General features: G+C 41.8%; 1 protein-coding gene across 11 annotated transcripts in view; it reads right to left on the bottom strand.

Moving 5' to 3' along the window:
- Positions 1 to 19,783, bottom strand: part of DMTF1 (cyclin D binding myb like transcription factor 1) — a 90,592-nt gene that overhangs the window by 49,124 nt on the left and 21,685 nt on the right. For all 11 annotated transcript variants that reach the window (XM_053253786.1, XM_053253787.1, XM_053253788.1 and 8 more), the window contains 8 exons: positions 15,370 to 15,464; positions 13,793 to 13,907; positions 12,557 to 12,633; positions 10,095 to 10,252; positions 7,636 to 7,668; positions 5,051 to 5,160; positions 3,317 to 3,545; positions 778 to 929 (listed from right to left, as the gene is read on the bottom strand). In XM_053253786.1, the coding sequence (XP_053109761.1) occupies positions 778 to 929; positions 3,317 to 3,545; positions 5,051 to 5,160; positions 7,636 to 7,668; positions 10,095 to 10,252; positions 12,557 to 12,633; positions 13,793 to 13,907; positions 15,370 to 15,464 (969 nt within the window). The remainder of the gene's footprint in view (positions 1 to 777; positions 930 to 3,316; positions 3,546 to 5,050; positions 5,161 to 7,635; positions 7,669 to 10,094; positions 10,253 to 12,556; positions 12,634 to 13,792; positions 13,908 to 15,369; positions 15,465 to 19,783) is intronic.

Here is a 19,783-nt window from a genome sequence, read left to right as displayed (position 1 = left end):
CCACCAGCCAATCGAACCAGTTTCGTGCACATCCCTACCACATCCTAGAACACTCTCTCTTCCTGGTTGTGTAATCACTGAATATAGCACTGATAGAATTGCTTCAAAATCTTTGTCTGTCTTCTCCACTGTAGTACAGCAGTTAGAGTGTCAGAATATGACTTGGGAGACCCAGGTTAAAATCTCTACTCAGTCACAAAATCTTGGGCCCGTCATTTTCTCTCAGTCCAATCTATTTTACAAGCTCATTGTAAGGATAAAATGGAGGATGGCCATGTATGCCACCCTGAATTTCTTGAAAGAATGGTGAGATACAAATCTAATTTGTAATTCAATAAATGTTCTGCTTTTAACTTGTGCTGCATGAAGTCATCTCATTTCTGTTCCAGAAAAGCTAAATTTTCAGTATGGGCTGCCACACACTCACAGAGGGCAGACACATGCCAAAATAGGCCATAAGAGGCCGGTGGGGCGAGGGGAGACCACCAGAGACCCCCCTCAAGGCCGCAGCAGCACCCACCAAGGCCCCTGAAGCCATTGGCAGTGGTAATTCTTCCTTTAAATTTTTTTTAAAAATCTATTTGGCACCCCCAAACTAGCCTGGGGAGTTTGGCTCAACCTTGAGCCAAACCGGGTCTGTTCAGTGCCAGTTCGAGGTTGAGCCGGCTCGCACATCCCTATCCCCTGAGGATTTCAATCACTACCTACTTAGGCACTGCTATATTTAAACAATGAAGATAAATTCCTGAATATGTAAAGTAACAGTATATATCTTACCAGGAAATGAAACCTCTTTGTGGTTTGCAATCTGTCTCTTGATTGTCCACCATTTACTGCGAAGCCATTGTGGTGAGCGTACACTGCTCCAGCCTTCAGCCAACAGATCCCAGTTTATATCATTTTCATCAGATACTTCTAGCTCTGCTATTCTGACAGGATTACATGGAAAAGAATCATGTGTCAGGCAAGCTAGTTTCTAGTGCAAAAAGAATGCTTCATGGTTTTTGCTTTCAACACATCTGGTATAACTACACAGTAACAAATGCACAACAGTCCTCAAAAAGTAATATGTGTTTTCAGAAATGATTCTCTAGTGATCACAGAAGCTACCATCCAACCCTCTTTGGCAGCTTGGTGCGAGCAGCTCTGCTTGCAAAGGGGAATTCTGCCTCTAAAAGGTGCTCTCTCACCACCCACCGAACCTCCGACCACCCTTAGAAGCTTTAGTATCGCTCTTTTCCCCTAAAGAGTGAACCGGAAGTGAACCCTGTCCTGAATGACAGGCTGATGACCTCCAGGGCTCAGCCAATTAGCACACCAAGTGGGTGGGACCTAGGGGACCATGAGGAGGAAGAGAAGGATTCCTTTGTTACAAGCTTTCAGGCTGGAGGTAAGAGAGGGACAGGAGGATAACTTAGTGAAGAGCAATGGAGTTTTTCTGCCTCATGGTCAAAAGCAAGCCTGGAGAATTCTCTCCTGGAAGGACTTCTACAGATCCCTGATAGTGATGTGCCCAGACCGGTCTGGAGGCCATTCTACAGGCCTCCGGACCAGTCTGGACATGGGGCAGTTCGGTTCGTAAGGATTGGGGTGGGGGGTTCCATTAAGGGCAGGGGAGGGTTTACTTATCCCTCCCGCGCTTTCCCAACTTTGGCGCCGTATTTACTTTAGAAATCGGGCGACAGGATACCTCCCTTCCCCACTTGGCTCCTTTCCAAAATCGGGCAGGTGGATGCCTCCCTGCCGCCCCCTCCCCCACTTGGCTCCTTTCCGAAATCAGGTGGCAGGATACCTCCCTGCCGCCTTCCCCGCTTGGCTGCTTTCCGAAATCGGGCGGCAGGATACCTTCCTGCCGCCCCTTTCCTTCTTAAAGCCATTTGCAGCCAAGCAGGGAAAGGGGCAGCAGGGAGGTATCCTGCCTCCCAATTTCTAAAGTAAATACGGCGCTGGAGTTGGGAAAGCACAGGAGGGGTAAGTAAACCCTCCCCCGCCCTTAATGGAACCCCCCATCCCAGTGCCAGACCGCAGCTCCGCGGTTCCATGCACACACCTAATCTCTGAGAGGCAGGATTGCAGGAAGCTTGACTCTTATTGGGTGAGTTTGCAAGGAAAAGGGAATTCAGCCTAGGGAAAGCTTGTTAGTCAGATTTTGCGTCAGAAATTTATGTCTTTCATGTGCATTATATATCCCTGATACTGTTCAATGATGGTTAATCTGTAAACTTTAAAAGATACTTTTGTGTTTTCTTACATCCATGTTCTTTGCAACTGGGTAACCACCATTTTTAAAGTGTGCCACCCCAATATCATCTGGGGTGCTTTTTGGAAATATTATTGTAACTAAGAGCTGAGAGAACCTCAGACTGAAGGAGTCTGTAGCATTTGAATAAAGCTTTTATTTTTCTTTTTGTTCCTTGCAATTTTAACAAGCCTCTTTGAGTGGATTTTTAACTCAGGAAGGTGGGGCTGGAAGGGTTTTTTCTCCCTCCGGTGCAAAACATGTCTTAGTTTGATCAGTCAGCAACCTACCAGTTTTCTCACCATGTGTAAGCTTGCATGTGAATTTTTTTTGTACTTTTCCAATAGTAAGAGAAGGAGACTTTCCCTGGAATTTCACCCAAGACCAGGGGGATTAAAGTCTATTGATATTTGGGTGTGGTGGCAGTGTATAAACTACTAGGAATACAGAATGGTAAGGGAAAAGCCTTTGTTCTAAAAGTATGGAGTGGCTGATTCAGCATTTTTCTTCCCCTCATGTGGGCTTGCTCTGAGACAAAGGCTTGGTAAATCCGCTACAGAAGCTTTTTAGAGGCAGGATTCCCCTTTACTTGTAAAGGAGAATTGTCACTGGATTCCTTTTTACAAGCAGAGACTCTCGAACCGGTCTGTACTGGACTCAGCCTGGTCTGGTTCGAACTCAGACCAGCCAACGTTTTTTGAGGCCAGTCTGGTTTGAAGTTGAACCGGTCTGGTTCAATTTGAACCCAGTTCGGCACACCCCTAGTGTGTTCCTAAAATTTTATTTTGATTTGATTTGATTTTAACATTTATATCCCGCTCTTCCTCCAAGGAGCCCAGAACGGTGTACTACATACTTCAGTTTCTTCTCACAACAACCCTGTGAAGTAGGTTAGGCTGAGAGAGAAGTGACTGGCCCAGAGTCACCCAGCTAGCATAATGGGTGAATGGGGATTTGCACTCAGGTCTTCCCGGTCCTAGTCCAGCACTCTAGCCACTACACCACACTGGCTCCTATATAAATATAGAATATAGAATATAAAAATATAGAAGTACTTCCGAGAAAGTCAGCACAAACCTAAGAATCAGGTTTATTTCATCTTCTTTAGTCCATTCAGTGCCTCCACTCTGTTTCCAGTTTAGGTAGTTGAGCCATTTGGAGCGGCACTGCTTTTCAGACCGCGTCCCAACCCGTTCTGCCACAGAAGCCCAAGATACACCTTGTGTGACAATGTCACCTGGCTCTGTGCTGGTTAATTCATGTACCACTTCTGCTAGTCTCTTTTCTTCTTCTTCTGTCCACTTTCCTGAAATTAAAAAAAATATATATTAGACATCAAAGCACTGAAGAAAAGAATAATTTCCCCAAGTTCAAGACAAAAGTTCCTACTTTTTTCCGCTCTACTTTTCTCTCAGCAGTTCTTCTACACCTCTACATGTGTAAGCTGCTCTGATCTGCTATATGGCCTCCTGGTCTGTCAAAAGCAGGTGCAGGAGCCAATTTAAAAGCCTGATACATGAACACACAGTTACTAACAAGTATTACACACTACATCGTGGTTAAAATATGTAATTTAGCTAATTTTACATAGAAGTATAGTTGCTGCATCATTCACTAGCATACTTTTCATAATGTTCTTTTAATATTATGAAAGTGGACAGTAAAAGCAGCTGATGAAATTCAGTACAAGTACCAAAATACATACACTGATAAATGTCATATTGACTATATCTGTTAGCCTTAAATTTAGGTTCAATTCTTCTTCTTCTTAGCTAAGTAAATCTCTGAAAATTTTATGTTATTTTATGTTGAAAAGTGGTATATAATAATAGGTAGCACTCGTCTTGTGCTAGCATATTGTTGTGCAAGAATAAGGGCAAGATTGTGAAGCCTGTTGGAGACCGAAATAAAGATGATGAGTGAATAAGGATATAGTACAAAGCAATTCACCTGTGTCAACTTGGAAAGTAGCACCTCTGCTTTTGGAAGTGGAAAGCTGCACTTATGCAAATGCAACTTAGTGGAACACCACAACTACAAAAAGTCCTTGCATGCATGCCACTGTAGAAGCTACCTAATAATTATTATTATTAATAATAATGATGACAACAACGATATCTTTGAGGCATGCTTGCTACTACCATGGTGTATCAAACACACAGGTGTTCCACATCATATAGGTAGTTTAGAACATGTGGGTACTTTGCACATGAATGTTGATGGACCTGATAGAAGACTGCATGCAGAAAGCACCTATGTCATTTGGACACCCCACATGATGCAGCACACCCATAGGTTAGTCCGTTGTTGTTTGCAACAATAATGCCACAATGGTAACATGTGAATTGTTTCTTTGCTAATACTCAAGAAAAATCTTGGAATTTGAATGGGTAGCTCCCTGTAAAACACCAAAACCCATACACTCTCAAGAAAATAAGGCAGACAGAGTATCAGGGATTATTACAAAGAGGAAAGAACATCAAGATATGGAGTGTGTGGAACCTGCCCTAGACACTACTGCCAGGAATCTCCAAAACCCATAGAGTCTTTTTCTGCCTTCCAGACCATCATAATGATGGACATTCCCTAGTGGCTTATAAGACGATGACAACTACACTATAAAAAGCTTTACAGTCTAAAACAAGGATTATTGTAAGTGATATATTTTTTAAAATGCTTCTGGAGATGCATGGTATGGACAATTAAGGATCCTTTCTGCAAGTCACCCTATGTACCACTGAAACAATTTACATTGGGAAAGTTAGCACAGGATTAACAAGATTTCCCTTTGCCAAGTTACAGTATTTGTACCCGTGTTGCAGGTGTCCTTCATCAGCCTGCATCGGTCTTTTACTGAAGAAGCACTTCTACCAAGGGCAGCTCCTATAGTCGCCCAGTCATTACCATGCTTTATCCTTAGCCTAGATGGAAAAAGGATATTAGCGTTGTGCACAATTATCATGTGAATCAGTCAACTACGCAGTGGCAAACATAAGTTTCTTTGTGGGTTAGAGAACAGTACAACCCCAGTATCACTTCAAAATTCTGCTCTGTATTAAGTGTCCTCAATGTAGCTTTTACCAATTTCACAGATGTGTGGTGAGATGTAGCTCATTAGAATTTAACACAGCTGGAGATTTTTAGAAGAAAGAGGCAAGAACAATCCCCTGTAAAATCCCACTGAATTTTTTCAAGCATAGAACAGAGAATCCTGCTAAAGCTTGATACAAATTCTACTGTTCACCTCCCCAGGAAGTCAGTACAGTACATAACTCTGGCAACTGTCAGTCATTCCTTTCCTACCTCTGTTTAGTAGTTTAAATGATTAAAGTAAAGTGAAATACTGTGTTCTGACAACACAAAGACAGATCTATCTACCAAAAATAGAGGAATTGTACATTTCCCGGCATTTCTTTACTCCCGGTCTCACTCCTGCCTTGATCATAATTTCCTCCCCACAAGAAAAGCCAATGAGATCACTTTCAAGCCTCTGAGTATGCCCTAGATGCTGCTGTCACACTGATGGGGTGTGGTCAAAATCAAAGGCCTGCATTACATTCCTTGCTTATTTTTATTTTATTTTATTTATTGGATTTTTTTAGCTGCTCTTCAAAAAGTCTAAGGTGACATCATATCAAAACCCAAACAAAACCCAAACAATAAAACAGAATAGCAGAAGGTGAAGCATCACTAAAAAAATCACTAAAACTCAGTGAGCAGGATCGATCCAGACTAAGTTAGTCACTATTAAACCTCATTGAAATGCATTCGCTGTTACTAACAAGTCCCATTAATTTCAGTGGGCATTAGTCATGAGTTAGTTTTATCTTCAGTGGACAGGATCCAGACTAGCTTAACACACATTCTTAAATGCTTGCACAAATAAAAATGTCTTTGCCTGATGCAGAAAAAACAATATTGTTGGTGCCAGTCAAGCAAAGGAGGGCATTCCAGATGCACTGTGCCACCACCAAAAAGGCCCTCTCCTTGGTTATTGGCCTCCTAACCTCAGAGGGTCTCTGATAAAGAGTGAAATGTCTGGGCAGATTCGTGTGGTATGAAAGTCTCTTTTTGCAAAAGAAAGTGAATTCCAACTATTACTCTAGTGCCCTTAAAAATAGTGGAACTTTTCTTTTACCGTAGTGGTAACACAATCAAGGATAAGAGATACCTTTTCAAAGGATACTAGGGCTATTATCCAACATTAACAGTCTGTGGTTACACTAGCAATTGGTCATACATCTGTGCTCACTATTCCATATCACTCTCAGGTTCCCATTAACCCATTCTGTGAGGACTGGAAGGGAAAGAACCAACCAATGGAGATGTAATGTGGAAATGCAAGGTCAGTGGAGCTGGCCAGGCCAAAAGTGTGGGGCAAAACACAGTGAAGTATGTCCTGAAGTCCTCAGTGATGGCTTAGAGCAGGCATCCCCAAACTGCGGCCCTCCAGATGTTGCTGAACTACAACTCCCAGCATCCCTAGACACAATTTTTTGTGGCTGAGTATGCTGGAAGTTGTAGTTCAGCAACATCTGGAGGGCCGCAGTTTGGGGATGCCTGGCTTAGAGGATGTAGAAATTGCTCCTCATTGCTGTTGCTGGATCAGTTCCAGGAGTTATCTATTTATCCCCAGGCAGAGCCTCCAAGATTTCATCACACCCAAGACTGAGCTCTGCTTCTCAACCAGCACAGTCCACTCTGTAGCACCTTTTCCAATAGTCACCACTGGCAGTTGGTGCTGCTGCTGGAGAAGGAAGAAGAACACTGCAGTACTCATGAGTGAACATCTATCACCCTTTTGGGACAGTCTAGAGACACCTTCACCATCACACTTGGGATGCCAGCTTTTTAAAAATGATTATTTTAAATACAATTTATGTTTACAATGCCATTTTGATTTCATTTGGTGTCTTTAATTTCTCCAAACCATCATTTTTTGGTGAGCTCTTTAACAGGACTATTGCATTTAGTGAGAGAAAGTGTGTGTGTGTGTGTGTGTGTGTGTAACCGTAAGCTGCTCTGAGCCCATGGTACAGAACAGGATATACATTAACTGCCTTGTGATAATTTTATGAAAGGTGGTTTATAAATTTAACAATCAAGCAATAAATACAATATATGATTAAAATAAATAAATTCCTATTATCTGTGTCCCCCACCCCCCATGCTGAGAGTGTGTGTGTGTGTGTGTGTGTGTGTGTGTGTGTGTGTGTGTAGCAGTTAGGATGATCAGAAACAAGTTTGAGAAAGGGGAGATAAATGGCTTCCTCAGAGACAAGAGTCAACCCATGGCATCCAACTGCCCTCCACATATTAAAACAACTTTCTAGAAAGATATATGAAGGCTCTCTTCAGCTGTTTACAAAAATTGATTACTGGATAATAAAACTTACTCCTTGAGCTTGTCAATTTCTTCAGGAGTGTACCTGTGAAACACATAAGCAGCACATTAACACACAAGCACAATTTATTTCAGTGTTTAGATTCACCCTAGGACTCTGTTGGTATGGAATATGATAACTTGCTAATATTATTCACGAAGGCAAGACAATACTTGTTTTGACTGAGAAATGGTCTTGTGCTAGTAAGCATGAATTGTCCCCTTTGCTAAGCCACATCTACCTTGGTTTACATTTGGCTGTGAGACTACACGAGTGCTGTAAGATATTCCTCTTAGGGGATAGGGCCATAGCTCAGTGGAAGCGCATCTGCATGCCTGCCTGCAGAAGGTCCCAGGTTCACTCCCTGGCATCAGCAGTAGGGGTATGCACGGATCGATTTTTTCATTTTGATTTGTACCCAAACTGAAACACCCACGATTTGTACCCAAATTGAAACACCCCCAATTTGTTTGGGGTACGAATCTGACCCCTCGAATCACCCCAGATTCAATTTGTAGCCAAATTTTCCAAATCAAAATTCGAATCTATTTGGATTTTTTAAAAAGGGTCCCGGGGCCAAAATAGTGGGGCAGGTAGTAGTGCCTAATGGGTGGAAGGTACCACCCAAATTTCAAAGAAATTGGGCAAAGGAGTGATTTTTAAAGAATGTTCAATTTTATGCATCTTTAAACTTCTTCCCATAGGGAATAATGGGGATTTCAGCAGCCTTAATTATATCTCCCCGGGGGGTGGGGGTGGCACCAGGGAGGCCCAGAGTGGGTGGTGGGTGGTAGTTCCCAATGGCTGCAAGGAAGCTACCACCTAGATTTCAAAGAAATTGGGCAAAGGGGTGATTTTTAAATGATTTTTTAAGTTGGCATGTCTTTGTGGCAGATTCAGGGCAGAAAGGAGGTTTCAGAGGCAGAAGAGTGGGTCAGGTGGTAGTGCCCCAATGGGTTCCTGCTACCATCCAGATTTCAAATAAATTGGTGAAAGGGGTGATTTTTAAAGAATTTCTGAAGTTTGTGTATCTTTAAGCTTTCCCCCCATAGGGAATAATGGGGATTTCAGCAGCCCCATAGCTCCAATTGGGGGGCACCAGGGTGGCTCAGAGCGCATGGTGGTGTAGTGCACATAGGGTGTCAACCATCCCCAAACCCACAAGCCCATGGGGCACTGGGCTTGCTACCAGAGAATCTACTCTCAGATCACCTCAGAAACAACAAAACCTCAACAAATAGTCATCATTCTTGTCAAGATCTTATGTTAAATCCAGCAAGACCATCAAGACCTTATGTTAAAGCATCTGCAAGTCACGTATGCAATGTTGCCACTAAAGGTGTATTGGTTTAGACCAGTAATATAACATATTGGCTGAATATGTTATAACTGAAGAAACGACCAACTATAATTTGCCTGGGTATTACAGAATGAGAAGTTGAGATTCCTCATCTTCAACCAAATGGCCCAGGTTTCACAACATGGGAGCCCTACAAACAGTGATCATTGTCTTGACCATCATGTGGAATCTCATGTGTGACCCTGAATGCTGTTTTACACACACACACACACACACACACACACACACACACACACACGTTGGTGTATCATGAAGACAGACTTAACACACATAGATATGTACTCAAGTACACATTAGATCAAATCAGGTCCTACATGCAGTAGTGATGATAAAGGCATATGCCTGGTTTCCATGTAGTTTCCTGGTTTCTATTTGTAGGTTCCACAAATAGAACCTACACATTGGGGGCCTGTGTGATTTTGCCTTAATCTCTATTGCAAGTGTGCTACAGTTTACAAATTACAATAGAGATTTGCCTTGATTTGGCAAATATCAACAGAGATGATCTCAAGCATGCCACAACAATTTACTAGTGCTGACAATTCCAAGTATTGTAATGATATCACAACTATAGCAAAGTATTTACTCAAAGAATTTATTACAGCCAGGTCATTTGACATTCTACCATCATATTCCAGGTTTCTGTCTCCCACCTAGATTCTTTGGATAATATAATGTTATTCTGAGTTAAAAGGAATATGAAGCCATTCACAACTCAAATACCAATGTTGGAAGATTTCATTTCTTGTGGTACACCATATGCTGCAGTGCCTCCTGAATGATGGGCCTAAATAAAAATTTCTGTCACATGTTCTGCCTTGTGTACAGGTTGTACTAGATTTGACATTATCTGCAGCATACAGTCTGACAAAAAGTCTATGTTATACACAGAGGAGCTCTTTTCACAGTAGCAGTAAAAACAAAAACACAAAAATCAGGCAGCAAAAACTTTATATAAAGATGCTGTTAACAGATTTCTTGGTTTAGTGTCCTACTATGTACTTAAGTTAATAATTTGTCATGTATTTTTCTGAAGGATGAGTGTCTAATTGCAGTGGCCTATGGTTAAATGCAATAAAAGTGACTTGACTTGATATGGAAGGTTTCATACTTGCCAACGTGGTTTCGGTCATCATACATGCGAAGCACTCTTCTATACACAGCAAAGAGAGGCCGGTTCAGACCCCATGCAATGGTCCTGTAGAAGTCTTTCCTTTCATCTTTTGACATCTCAAAGATTATTTCAGTGGCATCTTTTATTCCACGGGCCTAGTTACAACAATGTTTGGACAACAACGTAAGTTTCCCAAAGTCTATCAGTATAGAAAGAAACTTCATTATCAAGTTCTGCAAACGGTACCTCAAAATCTGTCAATGTTTAAAAATAAGAAAAGTAGTGTCATAGGCTGAAAATAACTAAATTGTTGATCAATATTTATTCCAATAAATCAAATATGGATATATATGCCCAATTTCTATTCAAACTTGAGACATAATGATGAGGTTTGTGTGTGTGTGTGTGTGTGTGTGTGTGTGTGTGTGTGTGTGTGTGTGTGTGTGTGCGTGTGTGAGAGAGAGATTGAGGACACATAACACACTGGACATAGGCAAAATGCATTTAAAATACTAAATTTGGGAACAAATTACCCATTTAAAAAGTAGTCTTTAACGTTAATACTAACAACTTAATTATTCCATGAACCAACACAAAAACAGGAATGGATAATCGTTACAATAATATTAATCATTTGGCTAAATGTATAACAGATAGGGCTCCATCCAAATCTGGGCCTCTTCTGTAGTAAGTCCTGTATCCAGAGGTTGATCTACTAGTTTCCTGTGTTTGGTTTCTTCACAGCTCAGAACATTGTTTTATTCTTTTCACGTCATATGGGAGGTCATATTCTCCATCATGATGGCACTGCAAATATTGGTACATAGGAACATAGGAAGCTGCCATATACTGAGTCAGACCACTGGTCTATCTAGCTCAGTATTGTCTTCACAGACTGGTAGTGGCTTCTTCAAGGTTGCAGGCAGGAATCTCTCTCAGCACTATCCTGGAAAAGCCAGGGAGGGAACTTGGAACCTTCTGCTCTTCCCAGAGCGGTTCCATCCTGAGGGGAATATCTTGCAGTGTTTCCCATTAATATGCAAGGAGGGCGGACCCTGCTTAGCTAAGGGGACAAGTCATGCTTGCTACCACAAGACCAGCTCTCCTAGGTAAGGAACCTCTGCTAACTTGGCAAAGAGGCACCTTTTAATGTGGTGATTCTCTTTATTTAGCAGGGGGAGAGTAACTGGCCCTATCCATCCCCAGCACAGTACCTCCAGTGACTGTTGCTGGTATCTATCTTAAGTTTCTTTTTAGATTGTGAGCTCTTTGGGGACAGGGTTCCATCTTATTTGTTTGTTATTTCTCTGTGTAAACCACCCTGAGTCATTTTTGGAAGGGCGGTATAGAAATAAAATTATTATTATTATTACTACTACTACTACTAATAATAATAATATAGTTAAGACAGGAACCCCATGCAGAATCATGGCCTTCATTTGTAGAAGATTACCTTCTCAGAAGAACATTAAGACGGCTGCACAGAAGTGCTTCCAGAAAAAGAACAGAGGTTGCCTGTAACCTTCCCTCCACATGTATTGCTCCATTTGCTGCCAGTGACTACTATATGCTCACCGATTCTGTATTAAACTGTACCAATTACAGAGCAGTTTTTTAAAGAATGTAAATAAGCAAATTAGAATTATGTGTGACAGTCTCTATTAAAATAATATTTTTGTGTATCAAAATAATTGCTTGATTTTTCCCCTAAAGTGTATTTTCAAAGGTTTAAAATTGGGCAAAGGGAATGCTATTTAGAGACTGAGGCTCTTCACATGATCACACTAACCCAGATTGGGGCAAGCAAGCCTGGGTTAGCAGTGTGTGTAAATGGTGCCCAAGTGTCCAAACCCAGGCTTGCCGAAACAAAGTATCCCTGCTTCTGTCCCTCAGTTTTAACTTAGGTTAGTAGACAGCAGGGTTCCCAGAACCTGGATCATGTGACCACTTTCCAGATAATGAGGTTCTGGTAGTTGGCCATGTTTTAAAGGTAGCCCTGCAGCTGGAGAGGCTGCGCTCTGTGTATGTGCTGCTCTGCATAGCTCTCTCTATGATCTCAGGCTTGTAATGGCTTGAATGGGACTTGGCTCGCCTCCTGCCCCCATGTGGCCAATCATAGAGCAGATGTGGTAATGAGGTTTGCTCTTCTCCTGGCCACACAATGCACTGTGGGAATGAACAGCGTGGCCAGTGTGAGAATCTCCTGATTCTCAGAGGCCTTTGTAGTGCTGAGCTCACACTCCAGTGCTTGTATGGGAGCTGGGGTTATAGAGCCAGGACAGGGTCTGCTTGTCTGTCTTGTCACTGCTTGAACTTGGGTTGGGCTTCCCACAAGCCCCAAATGGCCGTGTGTAGAGGCCCACTGTGTTAAGAAATTAAAATTAATGTATGTTCTAAAATGTATAACACAGAAGAGACTGGCTAGTTAAGTCAGCAGGATAATTAAACGTAACACAAACCTTTAAATAACGTTCAATGTTACTCATCAAAATATCAATTTCTTCTTTTGACCACATTCCCTGCTTCCATTTATGACCTTTAAAAGTGGAGAAAAAATTGTTACACAAACTTCACATCATTAATGGTCAATATTATGCGAGACAATGAGTAGGAAAGAAGTCAGGATTCTAATTTCTGTTACTAAACACAGCAAGATGGGTTACCAGTTCAGTTGGAGCTATTATACAGAAAAACCTCCCCCATTAATTTTCCAATCATGTATCAGATGGAGTGATCTTACAGATAAACCCTGACCACTGTTGTGGACACATACACAACAGCTTCAACCAGGGGCGTAGCAAGGCTGGAGTGGGCCCAGAGACAAGATTTTAAAATGCCCCCCCCAACACACACTGAAGCTCAGCTCATGAAGCAAAGAAATCTTAAATGAGGCTGAATAGTGGTAACAAAAAGCATAGTAATATCTATATCTATTATCTATATATCACACCTATGTGCCACAACAGAACATCATCCTAAATTATTTTTTAAAAGGATGTGTAAATTGTGGACAATGCTGCAAGTCATTTAATGGTACTAGAGAAAGACATGGTGTTCTGGTAGCTCCAGGTCTTAACACTCACATCAATTTTGGGGGATGAATACAACTGAAGAAAGCCCGGGCGGGTGCGTGGCTGGGGGAGTCAGTCATTTGACTTACCTCTGCGGACCCCCAAAGAGAGTGGGCCCCCAGACATCTGTCTCCCCTTGCCCTATTATAGTTACACCCCTGGCTTCAACAAGTTTACTGCCCCTTCTCCCCGCCCCCACCAAATTAGGCTTTAGCTAGTGCCCAAGAGTCAAACAAAAATGTGTTCCCATTCTTCTCAAACAACAATAAAATGGCAAAAAGGCAGGAAGAGCACAGTAATCAATGCAATATAAGCTTAAAAACCACCAAATCAAATTGCTAAATATTTGGAACATTAACCTGGAGCTAAAAACAAATTCAAATCAGTAGATGTGGTGGGGGTGGGGGTCAATGTTTCCCAAGAATGATTTTAACATATAATGATTTTAATGTATAATCATTATGTGAAATAACATGATGTATTCTTCAATTTTTGCAAGTTATATTGTATATGTTTGCAATGTCCTATTTTTAAACAAACCTATACAGTCTATACAATGCACAAATGGTTCATAATTCATTCACATACACAACAGAATAGCAGAGTGAGAGAGTGCGAACTCACCTTTGTTTGTTAGAGAATCCTTATCCTCTTTGGTTGTAAACCAGGCCTGACTAACTGCTGATACTTCTTCATTGCCTAGAGAAGAGATTTCATCCAGTTGTTCATTCTGGAGAATCTGAGAAATGAAAATCAAAGAGGTGGTCTCCAATATGACATTCATTCACAGTAAATGCTTACCACCCAGAGCCTTTGGATGGGGCGGTCTATAAATGTAATAAATAAATAAACAAGGATTAAGAACGCTGTTACCTCCCAATTATTCCACTGATTGTGTGAATCAGGATTTACCCTATGTGTTAAAACATGTTCATAACATGAAATACACATTATGCCAGAGATTGCAAGAAGATTAGATGATGTCATTTCCCCCTTTAATTTGTGCCATCTGAGAATGTTATGCTTTTGTAGAATAATATTATGCCATGGCCCTTGGATTAGCAATTATGTGCTTTGGTACCCAGGGCAAAAGTGAAAATGTTTGCAATATGGTCTAGGTTGTAACTAATTTTTTTACAAGATATATTGCCCTGCTGCTATCAAATATGCATTTGCCAAGCTGCTATCAATTTGCCAGTTTGCTATCAAATATGCATTTGCCAAGTTAAATTTGCCATTTAACTGAATTAAATGGGGACAGCTAAATACTCAAGAAGACTGTGTGCATGCTGCACAACAGATGGTGTTCTGGGTGACAATGGGGATGTGCACAAGTTGTTTGTGCAGGTGTGGGCGGGGCAGAAAGTGGTTTATTTATTGTTAAATTTATACCCCGCCTTTCATTAAGAAAATCCCAAGGCGGCTCTTAAGGTTCCCTTAAGGAGGTAAGCAGGTCTTACCTGCTCCACTGCCGCTCTGCCGCTTTTCCAGGAGTGGTGCTTGGTCCTACAAAGGCCGAGCACGGCTGCAGTGCTGTTCCCTGCCGCATTTGTGTGCCAACGCTGGGAGTGCAGGCCGCAAGGAACAGTGCCACAGCCATGCTTGGCCTTTGCTAGAGCGAGTGCTGCTCCCAGAAAAGCGGTGAGATGGCAGCAGAGCAGGTAAGAACCTGCTTACCTCCATCTTAAGGGAACTGCTTCCCTCCCCGCTGAACCGGTCTGGCGCTTCCCAAAGGAGGTGACGAACTAGCTCGTACACATCCCTAGCTAACATTACTGTGATGATCACATTAACTTCCTGTCCCAGGAGTTAGAGCAGCCACACGAATAGATAAAACAAACAATTTTTTTAAAAAAAAAACACAGCACATTGGCAGGAGGCTACAACAAACATTCTTAATTTCAAAAAATATTTTAAATATATTTATATTTACTAATAAAGCAAACATATCCCATCATTACTGAAGGGTGCCATCATTACTGAAGGCTGATGAACTCATTAACATCAGTTTTATTTTGTACATTTAATTTTTCACATTGCTTGCTGACTCTGGCATTTATTCGGAAGATGAGATACAAATACCATAAATAAATAAAATGCCACCTGAGAATCAGGGATTTCAAAAACAACATCACCAGAAGAAAGCGTACACAGAGGCATGATCAAAAACCACAGCGAACAGCTTTGAAGCTATATTGTACCTGGATCTGAGTAAGAGTGCCTTCATTAATCTCACTGTCAGCCACCTCTGTGGTAGCAGTCATGGTCACCTCAAAGCTCTGATCACTTTCTGAAACTTTAAACATGTAAAATTAGCACCGTGTTTTCATCTCTGTTGTGAGCATAACACACATCAAGATTGTATTCTATGTGCCTCACCACTTAACTTTTTAAAATATAATGCACCACGATAATACAATTATCAAAGTCTTAAATGGCTATTAAACCCTACCAGTTGCTGACATTTCTTGCCTACAAGAAAAAACATTAACAGAAGTTTTCATATATGTAAACTAAAGAAAAGTGTGCTGTCAAATTGATTTTGACTCCTGGCACCCACAGAGCCCTGTGGTTTTCTCTGGTAGAATACAGGAGGGGTTTACCATTGCCGCCTCCTGTGCAGTGTGAGATGGTGCCTCTCAGCATCTTCCTATATCACTGCTGCCTGATATAGTAGCAGCGGGGATTTGAACAGGCTTGTTAGTCGGGCATTTTCCCACTACGCCACTTAAGGTGGCTACCCACCCATAAATTTCCCAATGTACTGTATGCATTGCTAACTTTAAAAAGAAAAATAGAGAAAAGAAAATGAAGGGAAATCATCAGTCAATACTTTATTACAGTAATAGACCAGTACAAGAATAATACATACAGAAACCCAACAAAAACTATCAAGGTTGTAATACAATAGCTATACATCAGTATGAATAATCTAGATTGGGTTCTTAGTGAACTCCTGATTAATTTTATTGGCTATTAAACATAATTTAGCCACATTATAAGATATCAAGTCATTCTTGTAGGTTTAGAGATAGTCGACATAAAAAGTATCTGTGCAACCTGGATGGCAACTAATAAAAGGAGTTATATATTTATGCCAAATATTTCGATAAAATTGACAATAATTACTAGTGCACATAGGGTGCCAACCACCACTTGGGTTTCTAACCCATGGGGTACAGGGTTCTGTTGTTTCTGAGGTATTCTGAGTGTGGATTCTATGATAGCAAATTAGAGTGGATTCATGGTGTCTCATTGAAAATCTCATTTGCTACACCACCACTTGCTCTGGGCCACCCCAGCACCCCCCAAGTACACTTATGGGGCTGCTGAAAGCTCCATTATACCTTATGAGGAAAAACCTTAAAGACGCGTAAACTTCAACAATTCACCAAAAATCAGCCCTCTGCACAAATCCTTTGAAAAAATTCAGGTCGCTTCCTTGCCCCTACCTGGCACTACCACCAACCCCACACTGCTCTAGGCCACCCCTTTCCCCCTGACGTGAAGCGATACACCCTCCATTATACCTAATGGGGGAAAACCTTAAAGACGCGTAAACTTTCAACAATTCACCAAAAATCAGCCCTCTGCCCAAATCCTTTGAAAAAATTCAGGTAGCTTCCTTGTCCCTACCTGGCACAATCACCAACCACACACTGCTCTAGGCCACCCCTTTGCCCCCGACGTGAAGCTATGCATTTGCTGACACCTCTATGCTTCTTTATGGAGAAAAACCTTAAAGACGCGTAAACTTCAAAAATCACTTAAAAATCAGCCCTTTGACCAATTCCTTTCAAATAGTTCTGATAGCTTCCTTGCCCACCCTAGGAACTACCACCCACCACACTCCACTCTACGACACCCCTTTCCCCCCGACGTGAAGCTATACATTTGCTGCAATCCTAATTATTCTCTATGAGGAATTCAAAAATACTTTAACAATTCACCAATAATCAGAGGAATGTCCAATTGCCTTGGGGTTCTGTGAGTGGTAGGCACCCCGTCTGTCTACCACCCACCCCGCTTTTGTGCCCCTAGGTGCTCCAAAATAGGGGATATGGACTGGTTCGGGTCCCATTATACTCTGTGAGAAAAATAATTAAAAATATTTCAAATATTCATAAAAAATCATAGGGGTGTCTTATTGCTTCCAGGTTTGCATGGTTGTTGGCACCCATGGGTGCTCCACAATAAGGAATAATGGGCTGGTTGGAGTCCCATTATATCCTATGAGAAAAAAATAAAAATAATTTTCAAAAGTTCATAAAAAATCATAGAAGTGTCCGATTGCTTTGTGGTTTGGGTGACAGGTACCCCTGGGTGCCAGCTACCATCCTACCAATTTTTGGGTTTTTGAACCGGTTCAAATTTGAACCGAACCAGGGGGTGGTTCGAACAAAACCAAACCACCCCCTCCTGGTTCTAACCTGGTTCGAATTCGAACCGAACCGGGCGAACCAGTTTTGTGCACATCCCTACTGGCGGCAGCTTCCCCAGCTGCAGGAGTCTCTCTCAGCCTTATCTTGCAGATGCCAGCGAGGGAACTTGGAGCCTTCTGCAAGCAAGCGCTCTTTCCAGAGTGGCCCCATCCCTAAGGAGAATACCTTAAAGTGTTTACGCATTCTCCCATTCAAATGCAGACAAGGGTGGACCCTGTTAGCAAAGGGGATAATTCATATACATAAAATTATCAGTGTACAAATCTTGTAACTCACATGTGAATACAAAAAAACTGTTGCCAGTTTCTAATCTAACTCAGTAGCATACAACAGAAATTTATTTATTTTATTTTATCTATTTTACATTTTATATCCCGCTCTTTCTCCAAGGAGCCCAGAGCAGTGTACTACATACTTAGGTTTCTCCTCACAACAACCCTGTGAAGTAGGCTAGGCTGAGAGAGAAGTGACTGGCCCAGAGTCACCCAGCAAGTCTCACGGCTGAATGGAGATTTGAACTTAGGTCTCCCTGGTCCCTAGTCTAGCACTCTAACTACAACACCACACTGGCTCAATGCATATACTGTATAAAACAAATCCAAATCCTGCAGAGTAAGTCATCCATCTTACACTGATTCAGTCTTAATTATACATAGTTTGCAATATTGCATTTAGTAGATAGCAGATGTTTTACATGTTAAAATATTATTTAAGAGCATGCTGTAACTGTAACTTTTAATTAATCTGTTCTGTTCAATTTTGTATTCAACAAGCTGAATTAAACTCCTGAATTAAACTTCTTGTCAAGGTTTATTTTCCTGATCTTTTCTTCTTTTTTTGAAATACAAAATTTTACCAGCTAAAGAACTGGTATTATCATTTGTCTTAGGATACTAGCCTCTGATTAGTTCACACACTTACAAAGTGACTCAGAAGATGAAATTATTTGAAAGTCAAAAATCCCTGAAAATGTAGGGGTCCGTCAGCTCATCACTTTTCACCTCAGAAGAAGTATTCACATAACCAATAACAAAAATTGGCCCTCTGATGTACAGAGTTTACAGTCCCATACAGAAAAGCAATAATTTGTGAGCGGTGCATTACCGTGAATTAGGAATTCGAACAGAACCGGTTCGGAGGCTCTTTATGGGCCTCCAAACCAGTCTGAACAACCAGCAGTTCCACTGGCTCAAAGGCGGGGGGGGCATACCTTTAAGGGCTGGGGAGGGTGTCCTTAACCTTCCTGCTGCATTTCCCCCGCTGGCGCTCCATTTAAAACGTCTCCATCGGGGCAGCAGAGTACCTCCCTGCCGCCCCGGTGTCCTCCTCAGCCGGAAGTAGAAAGGAGAACGCAGTGCGTGCGCACGTCATGGTTGCTTGCGCACATGTCAGGCGGGCACGCGAGCAAGTGCAACGTGCGTGCACATGCATGCTGGGTACTTCCTTTTATTTCCGGCTGAGGACACTGGGGCAGCAGCGAGATACGCTGCCGCCCTGACTGAGACTTTTTAAATTGAGCGCTGGTGGGGGAAACACAAAAGGAGGGGCAAGGGCACCCTCCCCCACTCTTAAAGGTATGCCCCCTGCCTTTGAAACACCCCCTGCTGGTTCTGTGCACATCCCTACTGTGACTATGATGATGCAACTAATACTTTGATATACTATATTCATGTTCGTGTAAATAACGACTTTACCTGAAGACCACTTTCACAACTTCCACGGTCTAAAACACATTATGCAGAATAAATTAAGTTCTTCTGAAATCACTTCAATCCCTGCTAACTTGGCAAAGAGGCACCTTTTAACGTGGTGATTCTCTTTATTTAGCAGGGGGAGAGTAACTGGCCCTGTCCACCCGCAGCACAGTACCTCCAGTGACTGTTGCTGGTATCTATCTTGTGTTTCTTTCTAGATTGTGAGCCCTTCGGGGACAGGGTTCCATCTTGTTTGTTTGTTATTTCTCTGTGTAAACCACCCTGAGCCATTTTTTGGAAGGGTGGTATAGAAATCAAATGAATGAATGAATGAATCTATTTTCAAATGTGCTGTGACAGCAAGCAGGACCTGCCCTGTATGAGCTGATTTTCAACCTGTCTCTCTATTGAAATCCCATCAATATCTAAAGCTGAATGAAGAAATCACCCTTTCCCCCTCCCTCTCCTTCTCATACAGT

The sequence above is a fragment of the Hemicordylus capensis genome, chromosome 5, assembly GCF_027244095.1.
Source record: "Hemicordylus capensis ecotype Gifberg chromosome 5, rHemCap1.1.pri, whole genome shotgun sequence".
In the NCBI taxonomy this organism is placed as follows: domain Eukaryota; kingdom Metazoa; phylum Chordata; class Lepidosauria; order Squamata; family Cordylidae; genus Hemicordylus; species Hemicordylus capensis.
Note: the sequence above shows the minus strand (reverse complement) of the source record. Positions and strands in the feature narration are given on the sequence as shown.